The sequence below is a fragment of the Chaetodon auriga genome, chromosome 10 (assembly GCF_051107435.1).
Source record: "Chaetodon auriga isolate fChaAug3 chromosome 10, fChaAug3.hap1, whole genome shotgun sequence".
Lineage (NCBI taxonomy): Eukaryota > Metazoa > Chordata > Actinopteri > Chaetodontiformes > Chaetodontidae > Chaetodon > Chaetodon auriga.
In genome coordinates this window covers 18,955,188-18,975,819 of record NC_135083.1, presented here as the reverse complement: position 1 = coordinate 18,975,819, position 20,632 = coordinate 18,955,188, and the positions used below count along the sequence as shown (strand labels likewise).

At 42.2% G+C, this 20,632-nt stretch overlaps 1 protein-coding gene and 2 non-coding genes across 4 annotated transcripts in view; 2 read left to right on the top strand and 1 right to left on the bottom strand.

Annotated features, from left to right (window-relative positions):
• The first annotated feature begins 7,987 nt into the window (after positions 1 to 7,987).
• Positions 7,988 to 20,632, top strand: part of sema3h (sema domain, immunoglobulin domain (Ig), short basic domain, secreted, (semaphorin) 3H) — a 55,452-nt gene continuing 42,807 nt past the window's right edge. The window contains exon 1 of one of the 2 annotated variants that reach the window (XM_076741313.1): positions 7,988 to 8,481. In XM_076741313.1, the coding sequence (XP_076597428.1) occupies positions 8,382 to 8,481 (100 nt within the window). In that variant the 5' untranslated portion in view covers positions 7,988 to 8,381. The remainder of the gene's footprint in view (positions 8,482 to 20,632) is intronic. The other variant, XM_076741314.1, reaches the window with a different exon arrangement.
• trnar-ccu (transfer RNA arginine (anticodon CCU)) lies at positions 12,239 to 12,311 on the top strand. Its single transcript has one exon. It is a non-coding gene; the product is annotated as a tRNA-Arg (tRNA).
• trnar-ccu (transfer RNA arginine (anticodon CCU)) lies at positions 12,884 to 12,956 on the bottom strand. Its single transcript has one exon. It is a non-coding gene; the product is annotated as a tRNA-Arg (tRNA).

Below are 20,632 nucleotides of genomic sequence, written 5' to 3'. Positions count from 1 at the left end.
TGACTTCATAATTTGTTAACACTGCCAGAGCAAAAGAGATCAAGAGACAGCTGTCATCATTCTGGTGCCACTGCTAGCATGGAGGACAGGAGGACACAGGCACAGAAGATACGGAAAACACACAATTTGATTGGTAAGCCAACGTGAAGGCTAATACATTGGAGTGTTTCAAAGAGGGTAAAGAATATGGACACAAAAACAGGTCTCCTCACTGTGTATGTATTCAAACTGCTGACTATCAGATATGGTTAAATTCTGGGTTAAATACGACTGAAACAGCTATAAGAGGTCATTTAGAACTGACTGTAAAATGTATAGTGTTGACACTGAGCTGTGGTCTAGATAAAAGATGCAAGGATGAAGTTTGTACGTTTCTTTAAATACAATGTACTCTGTTCCTGACTTTCCTGCTGTTTTTCTTTTCATTGCATACCGTTCAGATCACAGGTCAAACTCTAGTTTCCACCATATTACATCAGAGAGGTGCCCAGAGAGACCTGTGGTAGCTTATATACTGCCTGAGACCTGTGTGGTATGGTAACAGGAGGAGGAGGAGGAGGAGGAGGAGGAGGAGGAGGGATAAACAGGTATGGAAAATGGAGGGATGGATAGTGGGAGGAGGCCTCCAAAATGATGGATTACAAGAGGCACCGTGGGTGGATGTGAGAGGAAACAAGGAGTCAGCTTGTGCCTCTGACTGGAAATGACTCCCTGCGAATGAGAAGAGAGCACTTTTCACAAGAGCATCAGCCAGAACACCGTCAGTCGCTGCTGCTGTCCACCAAGCTGCTTCATACTGTACATTATTACAGATCTCGCATGCAAAGTGACAACATGGTCCGTACCATCTGTTCCCCCTCGCCCCAAGGAAGCTGCATTCAAATATTTAGGCCACTCTGATCTCCGGTGTCTGTCTGCTCAGGGTTAGTCAGTGTAGAGAGGCTGCTTTTTGGAACTGGTGGCTGCATTTTCGTGCTTTCATCGCCCATTTGAATAGCAGCATTCTGCCTTAAAGAGTCTTAAACGGCTCTTATGCGCTCTAACAAGGCTACGCCCAAATGGTGTGAAAAAACATCATAAGCAGATGCTTCTGGATCCATCCCCTTCTGCACTTAATGGCACAGACTGCAGCAGAATGTGCAGCCATGTTGGCCACGCCAACACTTCACTGGGTTATAACAGGAGGCTTTAACATAGGAGGCAACTTGTTGGAACTGCGGTGGCTCAGTTCAATTGTGTGAGACAGCATTTAGAAAGATATTACAAGAAATTTCACAGTCATGTTGTTATTATTATTCATGACTTATTTAAAAGATTTACTCATGTGTCCACAGCAACTTCAGTGCTCTGCTGAGGGAAATGACTGGGGCCTCTCTAGAGACACATTCAGAACGAAACCACAGTTAAAAGGGGAAGGAAGGAAGTTCGTCACTGCCTGCTCCACCCAAAACTGGTGGCCGGGCATCATGTAAGACACAATGCTGCCTCTGGTGCAACACTTGTAGAGGAATGAGCAGCATGGAGGCTGCTGCGGGTGAGGAGACAGTCCTCTGTTTCTTTCTCCTTGTGTCTCCCTCTCTCCCTATGTGCTCCTCCGGCTGCCGGCCGGGGAGGAGTACAGCGCACACCAGCTGAAACGCCGGCTTTATATACCGGCCTATTTTTAGCCCCTCGCGAGCCCAACTATATTTAACCAATATGAGCTCATCGGCCTTCCGACTTGTCCAATGGGATGAGAAGGAGACAGAGAGAGGCGTCCAATGGAAGGGTGCGAAAGGAGAGGAGGAGGCGGGTTACACAAGAGCCTATCATCTGCAGTAAGACAGTCAGCGATCATGAGAGGAAAAGACTAAAGAACGCTCACTCTTCTGCTTTTCCAACGTACCTGAAGTGTAGAGAACCAGAATCCTGGACATTTTCAAGCTAACTGTTGCACTAGCCTCACCAAGGCAATGAATTTTCTCATAGAGGGTTTTGTTCTAAACCTAAAATGTAGTTATATTAGGGTTTTCTGGGCATATTAACAGAAATTAACATGTCATAGCCTGCATTAATTAAGTACACTGGCATTTCAATCTGTCCAACTTCAATGGCTCCTCCTAGTGTGACGATATTTGAGCATTTTATTAGAGCATGTAGGACATAGTATGTTTGTGGTCTTCAATTTTCTCCCAAATTTGTTGTGCCCCATCACCAGGGGCTAATTTAAGATGATGCTAAAGTAAGCAGACCATCTCCTAAGGGAGGAGACAAAGGTTCAGCCTATGCTTTCCTTTAAGATGGATACTGTGTTGTTTCTAATCTGCATTGCACTTCTTATATTAATCTTTATTAATCTTTACTGATGCTGCTGTATTCTGAAACTTCCCCTCGCGGGACAAATAAAGGAATATTGATCTTGATCTTCACTCCAGAATTCATTCACCATTTGTTTCATTGAACACTCAACTTCCTGCAATGAAGAGATCTCATTTCAAGTAAGGTTCAACCTCACTGGACGTGACATTGTGAGGCAACTGATGTCCAGGCAACTTCAGGGGCAGCTTGAGATAACGCTTCAGTCTGGAAGTAGTGATCAAATCTTTACCCATACAGAGTAACTTCTCCTTTTTTCCATATAACTGTGTCTCAGAATAAGATGATATACGCTACTGAAGTATGTATTTTCAACATCTGGAATACTGATGTTACCCAGCTGTTTATGTGAACTCCTGTACTCTATGGCTGCCCATTCATGTGTTGGATAAACACATGGTCGACCAGCTAATGACATATGGTTACATAAGTATTGAACGGCCTCCCAGTGCAGTGGGTAACAGCAACTGATGAAAGTAGTTCACCCATAAATTAACATTCACTGTATTACACGTCCCAAATAATAGTGAGGTGAACAGGTGTGGTTAAAACCTGCCATGGCACACCACCACCATCAGATGTTTTGTAGACTGACATCTTCCAGGTGAATGCTATTTCAGTATGTAGTAAATGAGGAAATGGCAAACACATGGCTGATCCTGTTTCTTAACTCACAAGTCACAGGAGTAATGTAGTTTGTAGTTCCTTAACTCATCTTTTAAGCCAGTTTTAACACAACACTGAAACACTTTTGATTAGTAATTGCTGGGGAAAAGTCCAAAGCTGCTGCATTGTGTCAGAGAACAGTGAGAGTGATGCCTCCGATAATTCTTTCACCATTCATCTTTCTAATAGACGATCTTTGGTGATGACTTTGGACGAGTTGTACTGACCGCTCTCCTTCAGTCAGAGGCATGTTGTTTTTTGTTATGACTTCAGAGTAAGGCCGTGCAAAGGATTGCCCCGTGATTGTGAGTCATCCATACACCCACCTATTCTGTTGTTTCCCAAAGTTTTATTTTTAGGATGTCCGCACCGAAACACAACGGCTACTGACCCATCTGTTTCTCTGACAGGACAAGAGTTTGTAGTCTCCACGACACATTTCACTTAAAAAAGCTCCAAACTACTGACTTGCGTTTCCCACAGTTGACTGCAAAAATCACCTATCAATTAGCCTGAGATGGTTCGACCGCAGCGGTAATGCTCTTATTTCACTGTAGATTCACTACTGACAGCGGTTTAGCACTAAGCGCGCTCCCGTCAGCCGCGCCCCCACACAAAAGGTTCCAACACATCATGACGGGAGCGCGCAGGATGGTCAGACCCACACTCTCTGAAATGCTTACTCCACCCTCTCATAAACTCCATCACATCTGTCAAAGAATTTAAACCCAAACGACTCCCTGGGGCCACGTATGATTGGCCAGTATTAATGACTGAATAATCACAGCAAAGGTAAAAAAAAAAAAAAAAAAAAAAGAAAAAAAGAAAAAAAAGAAAAAGAAAAAAGTACTTATTTACGGGAATACTACTACAGTGTATAATATGTCTACTTTTCTATGTTACTCTTGCATTGATTACCATAAGAAGCAAACTCACAAATGAAACTGCTAAACTCACAAGTTTGGAGTGGGTGGATTAAGGTGATTTTATCATTACAGATTATTTCTGTCTTTTGTTTAACAATCTTTTCTGGCAGTTTGTAAGTATTTGGTGGGGTAAAATTTGCAAAAATATTATACATTATGTTATAATTTGTAATATTAGATGATGATAATATACAAAAAATTGAATCCAACCTCGAAATGTCTTCCCTGTCACCCATGTAAAGGGTCACAGTCTCTTTTAAAGTCTTAGCTTTGGTCTGTGTGATTCACAGCAAATAGGAGGACAAAAATGGGGTCATGTACAGAGTAAATTAAGGACCTATAATTAATTCAAGAGAAACTGGCATCCAAAGTTTCATGCTAGCAGGCCCTGCGACAGACAGCTGCTAGTCAATGTTTTATTTTTCCTTCAGTTTCTCCAGAAAAAAACGGAAGATGATCCGTGCAGAGCCGGCAAGAGCATTCACATTCAACCAACGGTTTTTAAAATGTCTTAAACACATTCTGAACCACACTTTGGTCCTACACTTGGTACAGTATGCTTAATTCGTATGATGTTGCACTGACCTCTAGTGGTGCACTGCTGTCAGTACACCTGAGGCGTGTTCAGTACAGTCCGGTGTGTACAGCCTATGATTGAGCCAGCCAGTCAGCATTTAGCACGGTTGCTTGGTTACGTCTCTTCTTCTTTGACGCAGCAACACTTAGGTTACGAGGTTTGCTGTGTCTAAGTGTTTTGTTCACTTTGGGCGTGGAGAAAGGGACATGACTTAAGCGAAACGATCAAATTTACACTGCTTGTTTTTATCTACCAGCCAAGTCTCATAGAAGTTTTTTTTTTTTCTCATTGAATCTCGCGGGAAAACGGTTTTCCAAACGCGAGATCCCAATCAGGTAAGAGGTGGGAAGAAACGTAAGATGGCAGCAAAGTCTTATCTTTACCTGTGTGAGGGAAGTCTGTGATATATAGTCCCAGACAGTTCATTCATTTAAAGGCACAAGTAGCCTCTGACCATAGTCATTTCATGGTAAGAGTTGGTCTGTCCCATACTTTTATGTTGAATTTAGACACTTTTTGGTAACTTCAATCTCTCAGTGTGCACTTAAAAAATGAAAGTAAAATGATCTTTAACAACCCTCTGCTAGCTCACAGTTAGCATAGCTACAGTGCAGAGGCCTGCCATCTACTCCAGTAATGACTGTTTCATGTTTTGTTTTCAAGAAATGTTATATATGTGCTGCAAATTGGTACTGTCATTTTTCTGTCATGCTAAAATGTTTTAGAACAAATAATACAAATTCAGCTGTTTCTTTGTTGCTGTCACATCTCATAGAACAAGGCCTGTTTGGTGTATTTCATAGCCTTTAATATGAACTTCTGAGGGCACATGGAGCTCACTGTTATGAGCACTTGTTATGATTAATGAAAGAACTTATTCTCTCTTTCTCTCTAAAGCCACTTGATGCTTTTTGTGTCCATATTACTTACGTCAGTTTGACAATCATTACTGTCTCATGCACTGTGACCTGTGTCTCATCAGGGTTCATATGAACTTAAAAAGGGGACGTAAACTTCACACAATTACAGTTAACAAACAGAACAACAAGATGGCAACCAGTGCTCATTAGCTGATGCATCCTCACTCAACCCATGAAACACAGGGAATGTGCATGAGTTAATTGGTGTGTGTGTGTGTGTTTGTAGAGAATAACAGCGGTAAGATCTGAGACCGGTAATGATCGCAGCAGCCAGGGCTCACACGCTAATTGACAAATTGACGTCACTTGTCAAAGAGAAATCAGAGGCTCTCTGTTTAAGCTAGCTGGGAGGTCATTAGCTGTAATTAACAAGCTGACTGATCAGGTGAGGTTGGTGAAGAGCTTCTAAGTGTTGATGAATTGAAAATCTAGGAGGTCTGACTAAGGCAGTTTTATGGTGAGAGCTTAAAGTGACAAAGATCAAAGTGACATTTGGAGTTTTTAAAGTGTCTTTTCCCTCTTTTGTCCTCAGAGGTTTGAGACACATGGCAACATGGCCGCCCTGAAAGGACTCTGCTTCTGAGGTGGTATTTTTGAATCATTACCTCAAACCTCTTTGTGTGGTTCTGTAGCACAGGACGTGGCTGACAGGTCAGATGCAAGCTTTATGAGATTCTAACACAATTGAAAGTTTCAGTCAATAGAAACCATCAGATTATAAAACATGCACCAAGAGGCAGCAAGTGATGAGTCACTGACTCACATGTTCAAATGACGGCAGCGTTCACCGTTTTCTGCTGTGCTGTTGGAGAAGTGTTATTGCAAAATGGCAAAAAAAAAAATCAAACTTTTAACCTTTACACTTTACTGTCAGTTTTGGCTCGTTGGCACAATCTCACCAGGAAAGCTAATGTGAACATTTTTTTAAAAAAAACTTTTGTGGTTCTTAGACTTTCTATTTCCTGAACATTTCTAATTCTCTCACACTGTATTTTCTGGATCTTTGGTGGGAAACGGCAGCTGACTTATCACTGCCTGATAAAACACACAGGTAATTCAACCTGTTCACACTGTAAGAAGTGGCTCCTGTGGTTAGTATTAGGAGTGACAACAGTATTAAAGAAAAGACTGCCCCCTATACGAACATCATCAACAGCATTTAAAGTGAACAAAGTCACGCTACTATCCACTCTGTTTGATTGACAGGTGATTCTGGGAAGAGGGCCACAGTTGAAACACCACAGCAACGAGAGGTAACAAGTAGAGACTACTACTAATAATGATAATTGTAACGATGGAGGTGTTATTCATGAAATTAAGCAAAAAACGTGTCGTCTTTAGGGGATTATGGAGTCCAGCGATGACAACGACAGAAGCATTTAATGTTAATCAATAAAAGATGAAGCCTCAGAGCATCTTGCTCAAGGTCACTCCAGTAAAGCACAGCGCCAGCGCTGAAGGAGGGTTAGTCTGTCTGCATAACCACGAGGCAGCTTCTACTCTTAAATAATTAGATAGCTTAATTAACAAGCGGCTTTGACCATATTTGCCCTCGTCCAATTAAAAGCTGTATGAGGTTGTGTAAACACCAGGTTACAGGACAACTACTCATATACTTAAACTGCAGGGTCGCATTAAAAAAAAAATCTGTACTAATTATACAAAAGCAAACAAGTGTGGAGAATAAATCATTTACGAATCAGAAGTCCTTGGAGGGAGCATATACTTATTCATTTGCACGCAACCTAAATTCATTATTTATCCCAGAGAATGAATAAATTGTCCTTGCTAGCCTGCGATTGAACTTGAGCTGGTGAAAAATTCAGCCTGCGCTGCTTTACCCCAGTGAGCCGCTATCTAATGAAAATAACAGAGCAAGAAAGAAGGCACAGGCTTTAATGACGCCGTTTGGGTTGAGAATGGAAATGGAGAAAATAATGAGAAAGAGCAACGGAGGAGATTTCAGTACTGAGGAAGAGAAGGAGAGGGTTTGTGTTTGAATTGATTGGGAAATCTTCCTCATTACTGTTCATGAACTTCATGGGTTGACCCCAGACTAAATGTCTTTAGTCACTCAACTCTTTATCTACCTGGTCACAGTCTGGGCTCTCATTTTTATTGATCTAACTTTCTGGCATTCACTTAGTTTGTCATATTGTTTCACTGTTTCTGTGCCCTTTGTAAAACTCAGACTAATCAGCGGTTTGATAAATATTCTATATTGCAAAGAAAGAAAGAAAGTGCAACAGGGAAAAGAGGGAGAAAGAGGAAGTAAGAGACTGAGACCATGAGAGTGAGAAAAATGGGAATAAAGATGAAAGCTGATTTGTCTCTCTGTTTTCCACTTTAACTAGGTTTTCCCGGAGCAGTGAGTAGGCGTGCGTGTCTGCATTTATGTGTGTGCAGGGTGGTCACAATGATCTGGGATCTTGCTCCCTCCGCCTCTGTGAGAGAGAGAGAGAGAGAGAGAGAGAGAGAGAGAGAGAGAGAGAGAGAGAGAGAGAGAGAGCAGTCACATGCAGAGAGGAGCGGGGACGAGAGACAGAACAGAAGAGAGCTGTCAAGCTGCGAGGAGGCAGCGGAGAGACGACTTAGTTTTTTCTTGGACTCGTTCTCCCCTCCGTCTCTGAAGCCCACACACGCTCACACTCAGAAAATATAAACACACAAACACACAGATGGTGAAGTGTGTGTGAGTGCTGCTGTTACCCTCTTAAAAGGAGCGGTGAATTATTTTCAGGATCTGGACTAACTCGAGCCCGACTCACTTGGACTGTGAGAGTGTTGGATTCAGCATCTTTGTGACTTGGACTTGAACTCAGAGATTGTGTGTGTTGACATTCAGCTCTTCACCTGAGTGCAACACTGAGATTTTGACTGAAACTGTTGGCAGTTGTTCGTCACCTGAATTCAGCAGATTTGAGCTGGAGGAGGAGGATGTGTTGGCCGGTGACAGTGGTCCTGCTAGCCCACCTTGGGGCCACCTTAACAGGGGCATGGAGAGCATCTCAACCAAGACTGCAGTTCACACACTCTGGTAAGAGGCAATATTTCCTTTCTTGTCTTTCTTCCTTTGTTTTTAGCACTTCAGGCCTTTTTTTGCTGTTACTGTCTAATACATCTGTCACCCTCTCATTGTCCACACACACACACACACACACACACACGCAGGTGACGGGAATCACATGCAGCTTCTCACCTTTCACTTTTCTTTCTTCGCTCTTCTATTAATGCCCACGCACCGTCGTGCAATATGTGGAGCACAAATTATACCTCTGCCTTTCTTTCCCTCTGCCTTGCTCCATCTGCCTTTTTTGTTTCTTTCCCACGCTGCCTCACTTCTTCCATCTCCGTAATCACCTGTGCTCAATTGATCTTCCCCCAGTCTTTAATATTCGCCGCCCACCTCACTTTCACCTCTCACCACATGGTCTGTTCAGAATAATTCAAGCGCTCGTTTTGTCTGTCCAACACAGGCGTAATGTCAGCAACAGAGTTTTGTTCGTATTCAGCTCAGTTCGGTTCAGTTCGGGTCTAACTTTTGTCTCATTTTTGTCCATCATTTCTTTCAGTCATGATAACAATGTGCTCACCAAAGACATCCCTATAACAAAGTGAGACAGGGTAAGAAACACAAGTCAGACAATCAGACAGGTTGTAAACAAGTCAACACTTTATATGTACATAAAACTGAAGTGAACGCACCTGAAATAGTCTCCTATGACACTGGACAACTGTGGAAACACAACTATAGAAAGTAGAATGAAGTTGACCCAGGCAGGAGACGTGGCTGTTAGATGTTTACAAAGGACAGTTTGTATGCAGATTTTCCCGTTCACTTTTGTTTTGCCCTCCAAATAAGTTTGGCGAAGCTGGCACTTCTGATCATCAGACTTGTCGTCTCCCTCAGGAATTAACTTGTTAAATACAGTGTTACTGTGACTGATAGGAATTATGGACAAAACGATGAAAATAAGACCCATCTTGTAAAAAAAAATAGCTGGAATCAGCCTTTAAAACCTTCACTTCCAAAGCTGAGACACTGTATAATGGAATCAATGAGAATGCAGATAGGAGGCCATTTTATTGCGTCTAGGTTAATTTCCTGTTGAAGTCTTTCACCATCATCTTTGAAACAATTTGGCAATGAAGCTTCACACCCAAAGACATCCTCCCTGCCATAAAATGACTTCTTGACAGCTCAAACATCCCCTCAGGATTTGAAATCAAGTGTCTCTCTCTGTTAGTTTCAGTTATGGCTAACAAAAGAAATAATTATCTGATGACAGAAATGCCAGATCCAGATCACCCCCAAATTAATTATTTCTTGGCTCGAGGCCAGTCTGTCCACCACAATGAAGTCCATGCCCAGTTTGCAGGAAAACCCTGCATGTACTGTGTTGGAGAGCTGCATTACATATTGGTATACTGGTTTTTCTTTCACTTGTTAGCTGCCACCGTGCAGCATGTTGTATAAACACATGTTGTTGAATCAACATGCCAGTGTTGAACAGGAGCACAGTCTCTCCTGTTGGCAGGTTTTATGCATGGTTGAATTGGAGTCGACGGGTCCTCTTAAGGGGTGAGGCGCTGCTGCACAAGCTTTCCAGTCATTATTGGTGTTTGTAATAACCTTGTGTGAACAGCAGTGCTGTGGGCTTTGCCTCACTAAGAAGATTTGACAGACACTGTATCTGAGGCTGTCTGAGATGTCCTGAAGCAGTCAACCCCATCAGTCTTCTCCAGACAGGACAGGATTTAAGACTTATGACCCATGTGAGGTGTTTTGTTGTTTGGGTATAACAAACGTGACGGTCAAAAGTCATGAGAAAGCAAAGATCTGCATCCTCTAATTAACACAGGATTTGGGATTCGATCTTTTGCCTTTTCAGCCTTATTTACAGTGACTCACCCTCAAATTAAAAGCTTTTTGAGGTTTCCAGGCCTTCAGTTATGGTGGAATAAGCTCATCTCCCTTTAATCATGTTTACCAGAGACACTGCAGAGTAACAAACCAAATGATTACATGTCCTTACATAAGCCGCAACACAAAGGGTCTGTGAAGTAGATGTGATAAGACTGAAGTCGACCAATCGTGACCTAGAAAGTACAGAGAGAGGGAGAAGGGAAACCTTGTCGGATTCTCCCAGGTGGGAATTTAGCTCTAATGAAATCTGAATGTGAAAATGTGAAGGGCTGCTCAAGTAGCTGTGTGTTTTTTTATGTGAGTGTGTGTCTGTGTGTGAGCACACATGAGTTACGTGCCTGTATGTCCTTGACTTTGTACGGTATGTGTGTGTGTGGTCGCACATGCTTGAATGTGTGTGTGGAGTGTATGAAAATGTTTGTGTGTGTTGCTGCATCTGCGTGTAGTTTTGTTTTGTCACATTGAAAATATGAGCTTGTGCGTGTACTTAAATAGAGCTGTTTGGGTTCCAGGATCTCTGCCCACCTCGGTCTGTGTTGTGTGCTGTGCGGACGGGAAACCTCATGTCTTTGAACAGCAGCGGTTTGTGTGTGTTTTATATCTGCAGTGGTCGGTACGCTCATCTTTGGAGGGAGAACTAAAACTAAATATGATGTATGTCGGGGTTGTGATGGGCTGCATGTCCACTATCGTTGCCTGTGTGCTCTTCCTCTCTCTCTCTGTGGGAGCTTCATGCTGTGGTCATTTCCCTTCTCATCATCGCGGAGGATTTTCACAGACAGAGGGAGGAGATTTTTTTTTTTTTGCGGCTGAATCGCTGTAATTGGAAAAGGATTTCAGCTCCACTTAAACACTTTGACTCTGAGGTAGTTTGGCAGGTCAGAGACACGGTGCATTTTGATTTTCCTTCATCTGTTGAATGCATAGCTGACAGCTAATTGAAAAACCAGTACAGTCTGACATTTCTGTGAAGTATTTCAGCCTGTGTTTGGAGAAAATTGCCTACTATAAAGAGCTGTGAGGCAGAAACCCAACACATCCCAGTGATTTAACTGGAGCGCTTCAGCAGCAAAATGATGATACAGAGTAAAGCAGGAAAAACAGATGAGAACAGCTACAGAGGATGAAGAAAGAAACAAAACAGTATGAGAATCTACCAGCCAGCTTATATGGAATATGTGCAATTTAACATCAGTAATTCAATAGCCTGTTAATATACAGTATACTATACAACATACAACTCTGAGCCACATACAGATTCTAGTGGTATCAAATGTATTTACCCTCAAATAAGAACAAAACATCACTCAGGATGAACTAAATTTCCTTTGTATTTGTTATTGACTGTACCAGTGCACAACAGAAAAGGAAAAGCTGCTCACAGCTGGAAAAGTCTTAAAGAAGCTGAAAAATATGTATTCAAACATATATATTAAACATTTGCTTTTGCTTCAAAGATTCATTCCACAGATTTCACTTTATACAAAGCATGTGCACGACGTTGTCTTTGGCTCTATAGCAGCTTTGTCAAATCTGAGAAAATGACTCAAAAGACATCGCTCGACCAATGTCAGCTTATTCTTACAGACTCAGAGACAGCCTGTGCTGGTGGGTGAAGTTAAGAGAGAGAGACCAGATGAGGGAGTGTTTGTTATGATTTTACTACATTTATGCTATGTTAGGAATCACAACTTCTATATGTTTTGCAGCTTTACAGTCTCCTCCTCTGTTTCATTTCCCCTTTTTGTTGTCTCTCTGTTACTGCCACTGGGGCCATTGTTGTGCTATGTCATGTCTCTCCTCTGCTGTCGCTTTGTAGTGGAGCTTCCTGTGTTTCTACAGAACTGGTTGTTGAAGGTAGTGTGAAGCCCCAGTGGCCTAATGGATAAGGCACTGGCCTCCTAAGCCAGGGATTGTGGGTTCGAGTCCCATCTGGGGTGACTGACAGCAGAGTGGCGCAGCGGAAGCGTGCTGGGCCCATAACCCAGAGGTCGATGGATCGAAACCATCCTCTGCTATCAGACTTTTACTGGCTGACAGCCTTAGAAATGATGCCAATTCAAAAACGCCTATGAAAAATGTGCTGCAGAATACCAAAACAATACAAAATGTGGAACAAACAAACACTGAAAACAAATGCAACAGAAAAATGGCAAACAGGCCTCTAGGCGGGTCCATACCTTTTTCTATCATGTCATGTCTTTACTCCACACTTCATCCCACATCCAAAACAAACACACTGGTCTGGTCCCACTCCCAGCTGTTCCATTTAGCGCTGTAGTTGTTTTGACAGGACATTTTTTTTATTTGCAGCACATTTGTTTTGAAATTTCATAGGTGTTTCTGGCATCACTTCTGAGTCTGCAGCATGTTTGCCATTGTCAGCCACCATACTGAAACGACTGAATGTGTAAGTCAGCCAGTAAAAGTCTGATAGCAGAGGATGGTTTCGATCCATCGACCTCTGGGTTATGGGCCCAGCACGCTTCCGCTGCGCCACTCTGCTGTCAGTCACCCCAGATGGGACTCGAACCCACAATCCCTGGCTTAGGAGGCCAGTGCCTTATCCATTAGGCCACTGGGGCTTCACACTAGCTACAATGACCAGTTGTGTAGACACACAGAAAGTTCCACTACAACGCAACAGCAGAGGAGGCATATTGTCTTTCACAACAATGGCCCCCAAGGTTACAGTGGCAGTAGCAGAGAGACGACAACAAGAGAAAAAGAAACAGAAAGAGGAGGAGGAGACTGTGAAGCTGCAAAACATATATAGATTGTAATCCCTAACGTACTATAAATTGGGTTTATTTGCACCACATTTACGTAAGTGACATTTGGGTCATTAGAGGGGCAGTGCAAAAATGTCATAAATGACAATCATTTTTCTTGTCATAGCACAGAAAAACAGCTTTAATGTCATCTGTGGCTCTGTGGGAGATTACTTAAGTATTTTAGTAGGACTGTGGATTACAGTAACAAACCAGGGAAAGACATTTACCAGGCATGGAGAGTCTAGCAAAAGATGCTATCAAACTGCATCATGGGAAGGGTAGGATCCACTGTTTTTGGAGCTACGCGTACATTGAACAAAAAGTTTGGATATTTTGGCATATGCTCTGTCCCGTTTGACAGTTCTTTTGACATTAATCTGTCTAATCTCTGCAAGTCCCCCATGAATATAATGCTGAGTACAATTAAGATGAACTAACCACAACAAATATAAATGATAATCATCATGTAAATGACATTGGTCAAATCATGTATTCATGTTATTTTAAAAAGGATGAGGCGCAATAGTTTCTACAAAAACAGTGAACACAAATTACTAGATAGCGGAGACACATCATGAAATTATCCCATCTGCTGCTCTTCTAGTGTACTGTGGACATGTATAATGGAGACACAGGGGTTATAGTGGTGATGATACTGCCATCAGAGCCAGACAGACCTGCCAGTTAATTGTCCAAAATACTCAGCATGCTGAGCTGTTAGACTGACAGAGGTCCTTTCAGTGTCTGAGGGATTTGTTCTAATTGGTGAAGTGTAATCAGACTGACTGACCAGATAGCTTCATGTGTCTGAAACAAAAAACAGCTTTAAACGCTTAAATACATGCCTGATTGCCTCCTAAGCCCCCCACGTCTCTCTAATGACGAAATTATTCCACTTATTTGCTCAATCTTGTCGCCCATATGCAGGAGTGGGCTAATACACATACACAGACACACACACACACACACAGAGACACACACACACACACAAACACACACACACACACACACACACACACACACACACACACACACACACACACTTGGGGATATTAACTAGACTTACATTTACTTCCTGGAGACTTACCCTAACCCTGACACCCTAACCTTAACCCAACTCTTGGTTTCTGTTGTGGATGTGACGGTATAAACAGATTTATGTCCCCACAACATGAGGAATACATGGCCACACACACGCACGCACACACACACACACACACACACACACACGCACACACACACACACATGTTTGAGTATAATGAGTCCATTATCCCGGCCATTGGGTAGACGGTAGTGTGATTTTCTTGATGAGATGGCAGTTAGTGATACCATTTCTTTACCACACATGGTCAAATGGGACATTTTCCTGCAAAGCATTAGCTGAAACATGTTTCGATGTGCACTGCACACTGAACTATTGAACTAATCTCATTGGACACACCATATTAAAGAACACACACACAACTGTGGTATACCCGAATAAACACAGTCATTCAGATGCCAGGATACATACATACATAGACAAGCAAGTATGTAAACATGCCAAACCATATTTATGGGGCGGTCTAATACCTACACTCCTAAAGACGCACACACACACACACACACACACACACACACACACACACACACACACACACACACACACACACAAACTGCTGTCACAGTTCCATCTGCAGCTACTTTGTAAAATAAACTCAACAATCACATGAGAATATAAAGATTCATCGCCACAATCACAGAATAAAACTCCGTAAGTGGCTCAGAGGAAGTTTGGATGGTTTCTTAAGTCAGCGTGAATCTATTTCCACACACACAGAGTCATGTTTTATTCATCCAGCATTCACATTTTGAATTGGTTTGCAGTAGACATTTAATGTTAATCAGTCACTGGAGAATGTTTGAATTGAATCAGGAGTTTGTTTGATATTAGTGGAGACATTGGCTCTGACCTTTGACCTCTGTACTGCTGATTGCCTGTGATGGTTGTAATCCAGGCATTTAAACTGCTGTTTCCCTCGCTGTCTGTTTGGACAAATGCCCAAACTATAATGTAAATGTAAATGAGTCCTTTTCATTTTCATGCCATTAGCATGCAAATTGCATGGTTATTCTACACAGTAGATTAGCTCATCAGTGTCCAGATGCTTGTTTGTTCATGTGCATGTGTAAAAAAAAAAAAAAATCAAATTAGTTTTCTTAGAAAAATGCTAATAAAAGCTGCAGTTTGAATATATACTCAAATACCTCCATGTTTATCTGTTGTGACTTGATGTTATGCAGACATCCCCTGTGACACTGTTGCAGAAATTTAAGGAGCCAAAAGCAGCTGCTTTCATACAAAACCCAAATGGACCAGCTGTTTTCAATAAAGTAGAAGGTCGTCGTGTATCTGCTCTTATATGAAACTATAATCTTCCGTGAAATTCTCAACAGATAACTGGTATATATACCAGGACGTCTTTGTCAAGCCCCAGTTTTATCTGATCTGTTGTATGTTTATACATTTCTTTGTGGTGTTGAGGTTGCAGTTAAAGAAGTGAAACCTGGTTCTTGGTGTATGCTGTACATCGTCCTCCTCTTTCCCCAGCCTCACCTTTCTCTTCTCTATGTGTACTAATAAAGCACAAAAGCCTTCAGAGTGATATTAAAAATCAAGAGATATTTCATTATTCATTTATTCTTTCAGATCTGTTTCTATCTAGGCCAGTGCTTTCCAGGCTTAGGGCTGGGATGTTGCTGAGATGTGGATTTCACAGCGACGGTTATCTAGCACAGAATCAGGCTTTTCTCTATTATTAATTTTAATGGAAGCGGTCCCCAACAGTGGCGCTTCCATTGCTTGTCACTTTTGAAGTCAAACTGCAGCTGTTTGCTCGTCCCACACTTTGGAAGAAACTCAAGGAAGGCAGCCCTTTCTTTCTTTCTTTCTTTCTTTCTTTCTTTCTTTCTTTCTTTGCAGGAAGACCTTATTCTTTAGGTTGTTTTTATACTAGTTAAAACATATATAAAGTTAGCTGTAACCCAGGTTCTTGAAAAGACTTTAGCATCTGTTGTTTAAAGTAATTTTTCAGAATATTTGGAGGACTTCATTAAATTTTCTTGCAGCTAAATATTTGGCCCCTGTTAAGACATAAAAACCCCTGATGAAGGGGGTCAGTGCTTCAGGGTTTTCTCCTCTCTCTGGACAGAGACAGTGAAAAAAGTCTAATTACAACCTTGTTTTGGCAACAACAGCCTGACAACAGTGGACACGCTGTAAATTTACCCTCGAGAGGTTTCTGGCGTTAATATTAGAGGCTATCTTTAGCCTGAAGCCTGTAATTAAGCAAAAAAACCACAAGCTTCATATTTCTTCCATTTCCCTTAAGTATTAATTTGCTCCAGTCTGCTCTGCTGTCAGTAATCTGGAGCTGAGTTTCTCACCTCTCCTCCCTGGCTCTTACTGTGTGTCAGCATTTCTTTCCTATATAACATTCAAGAGACATAAGAAAAGGTTTCACTCCTGTTACTCAGGTGCACAAGTGGCCCGGGGATTTAAGTCAAATGCAGTGAGAGAAAAATCCAAACTGAAAAGAAAGAAAAGTAGCCAGCTGTTAAAGCAAAATAAATTAATCATTTAGGTCATATTGGCCTGGAAACACTTTGAGAACCTCTGCACTGGATGTCTGGGGTTGTTTCCCTTTTCAGTTTTGTGCAGGCGTGTATTTCTCACTGCATTCCTTTCACTTTAGCTGAGGAAATTTAATCCATAAAGACACACTTGACTTGTTGGTCAGCTAGAAGCCAGAAGTAGATTGGATCAGCAGTGCCAAGACCAACTCTAACCAGTGGTTTACCTCATTAGCTGTAGATTAGTGCAGGCTGGAGATGAAGGATATGAGGGCATGTAGACACGTCGCAGATAGTCCTTTCCAAATGAAAGATCACTTTTTCTACAATGAATGTGAATGAAGTGAATTTAATCAGTGGAAACTGGCATCTAGTAGACTCCAGTCAAGCCTGCATGTACACATGTGCTTGAAACATCTGATCTTTAACCCTTGGTGTTAGCGATTGACGTTCCCATGGCTGCGTAAACAAGAAGAAGCCACAAGAATTTGATTCTCCACGGTGTTTCAGTGATGGAAAGATCAGACAAGTGCCACAAAAGGTTGGAAGTCAGACTTCCTTTTCCTGTTTAAATAGAGCAAGGACTTATCAGAAAATAGAGAGGATGTACAGTGACAGATAGCGGTTTTTATCATCTGGCAAGGCTTTAAAGTCGGGATTTGTCATAAATTTTACCCTCAGAGCTGATTGTATAAATCTGAACTCACTGTAGACATCATCCATAACCTTCACAGGACAGCTACTGTCTTGTTGGCTGCCCATTTCTAAGATATAGAGATATCGCTATTGCCCATTTGGTAAAGCAAGTGTCCATTGAGTATACCATATATGTCTAACATGCTTTGAGGCTGAGCCAAGAAGTAGAAGCTTTAGAAAGACTGCAGTCATTTTTCTCTCTGATGGGTGTGGAGATACAGAATCTCTAGCAAAGTGTTGACTTAACTCTTATGCACTTAAATTACTCGCTACTCTGTGAGGGAACACAGTAGTTATTTTCTTGAGCATTTGTCACCAACCCAGGCCACTAAGTGTCGGTTCTTTCCTCTAGTAAAAAGTCAACTTCAGAGTCATAAACCTCAGCCTCACCAGTGTGATTGACAGATGTGGTACGGACTTAACTAAGTCTAAAGCTGTTAAGTCAAGTTTTTGGCCATTTTTGCCAGAGATGTATTAAGTTGAATGGATTGCAGTAATTGGAAGTTATGTTATTGGGCAGCTGTGGCTCAGGCGGTAGAGCTGTTGTTCACCAATCCGGATGCTGCGCCATCGGTGTGCGAATTCATATGTACGTCACTTTGGATAAAAGTGTCTGCCAAATGACTAATTGTTATTGTTTATGGAGGTTTTTGCTCTCAGTGCAGCCAGTCGTTGTACGTCAGTAGCATATGAGCGTATTGGTGGGATGAATATTCTACTTGGTTTAAGGAAACCAGCATGTCATCTCTTCTCTTTCATTAGGATGATTAATAATATTGTGTGTTCAAATTCTAAAAATTCCATTTGATAGATCAGGAGAGGCAGGGGTCTGGGGTCTAGCTGTAGCTCCTCATCAAGAACATCTGTCTGTGTAGCTGTGGGCACAGCATTTAACCACTGACATTGTTCTCTGGGCGGCTCCCACAACAGACTGTATGCAACTGTGTGAATGTGAAGCAGAGAAAACAATGAGTGTTCTCAGTGAACCCTCTTAGATAAACAAAGATGAAAAAGTCGAGTCGGAGTAAGAAGTAAACAGCAAGAGGACTATAATGTGTGTATGCAGCAGCAAGGCGACCCAGGCCGAACCTTCTGATGATGATGAATAATCATACGCGCTGAGGTCACAGGTCAAGCTGTCCACGTGGGTCTGGTCTGTCGCTGACACAGTCCAGACATAGCTCCTAGTGTGTTTGGCTATAATTTTGCTGTGGTGTGTGTGTGTGTGTGTGTGTGTGTGTGTGTGTGTGTGTGTGTGTGTGAGCGTGCTTGCATGTGCATGTGGGCATATGTTTGAACGTGTGAGAAGATTTGAGTTCATGTGAAACAGTAAGAAGCAGTGAGTGGAGATAGGTTTGTGTTTATTTGAGTGATCAGTCGGGTCACGATGGCTTAGGACAGGTTGGAAAATGATTCCCATTACAAAAAGTTTCTGTTTGGATTTAGAATGATGACATGAGTGAGTAATGCCAGCACCAGACTGCAGATCAGAGCAGCCCAATGATGCTCCCATCTGAGTAAAGATTGGCAGCGAATATTTCAAATTGTTCTTGTTTCCTGTGAAGTGTGTCATACTAGTAGTAGAGTTTGTAGATCAAGGGCCCTCCAATGGAAAGACAGCATGTCAGAGCTTTGCATGGTTGTCCAACGTGTTCATGGTGTGCTCTGAAATCTCACAGCAGGAATTTAAGACACTGGTGAAGATCTGATCAGATGCAGTCTCACACCTCTTGAAAGACAGAATGGTGTGGTGTCATCTTGGCATAAGAGAGAATGACGGGCAGATTTTACTCTTGTATGTACGGCAATGTGTGTTAGAGATGATTTTGTGCATGTCTTAACATGAGTGCCCATCTGTATGCCTATAAGCTTTGTTCCCAGGCTTGTGCAGGCCTCCCGCTGTAATTGCAACAGTAATTGGTGAAGTGATAACCCCATTTCCACAGGAAATGTGCCCCGGTTTCCTCGCCCCCGCCGCCATCATCTCCCTCTGCTGGCGCAGCCAACAAAAATCCTCCCCATGGGAACGTTGCACCAGACAGCTAAAGTTCCCTGGGGCTCAGTGAGTAGACGAACAGACGGACAAAGACACACAAACAGGCATGAAAACAAAACTACACAGACGTGTAGCTTACCAACGCACTGACATGGACAATGCTGTGGGCTGTGAGAGAATAATTGGATAGATTAATGATAAGTGTAGCTTGTCTGTGTGCTTGTGCACGCAGCAAAAAAGTGATATGTTTGGATGTGGAAGCAAGAATAAGTCACTGTAAAACACCGGGAAAATAATAAAGTCGGACTCCCATGAGTGAGATAAGGATTGAAAGGGAGACTTTCATCATCCTTTCTTTCATTTGTATCTTATATGTCACCTATTTCACTGTGCCTGTGCAAACTCCTGCAAGGCTTACAGAGCTATTTTTTATATTTTACTTGAAATGTGTTGCAAGTCCTGCACTCAGTTTGGAAAGTTTCCACCCTAAAACTTGTTACAGTTCATAAATGGTGGAAAAATCCAGCACTTGCTGCTTGCTAACCATTTTAGCAACCTGTCCAGTAGTGTGCAAGGCCCGGTCGTCACCTCAGTCCTGATGTGTTGTTGCAGTGCCAGCATGGAAAAGCAGTGCTGGCGTTCACTGTGTGTTTATATATATATATATATGAACTGTTCACTGAAACTGCTGTAAGTCAAAAGTCAGTTTCGTATTACAGGATGAATGCTTGCACTGTGCCCCAAGCAGTTGATGAGATAATGCACTGAGATAATTTGCAGTAACTGCCTTGTGATTAATAAATTGCTCACTAAGTGGTTAACGAAAAACCAAAAAACAGCAACGACAACAGCAACAACACAATCTGAGACTGAACAACATTCAAAAACCAGCTGGATGAGCACAAAACAGAAGCTTTCATCTCGGATTGGCCTCCATTTGCAGTGTTTTTTCTTGTGTGCAGGTGTGTTTGTTCATGAGAGTGCAGCACCTGGACACATTGCCGTGTGTGCGTGTGTGTGTATGTGTGAGAGTGACGCAGTGGAGGAATGTTCTTAGCTGTATCACAAGCCACACATTTTCTCTAATCACATCGAGGTCCATCACAGCTCCCATGACCAGCAGCTGTTAATCTAATGTTCACCATGGATAAAAATACCTACCACCAACACACACACACACAC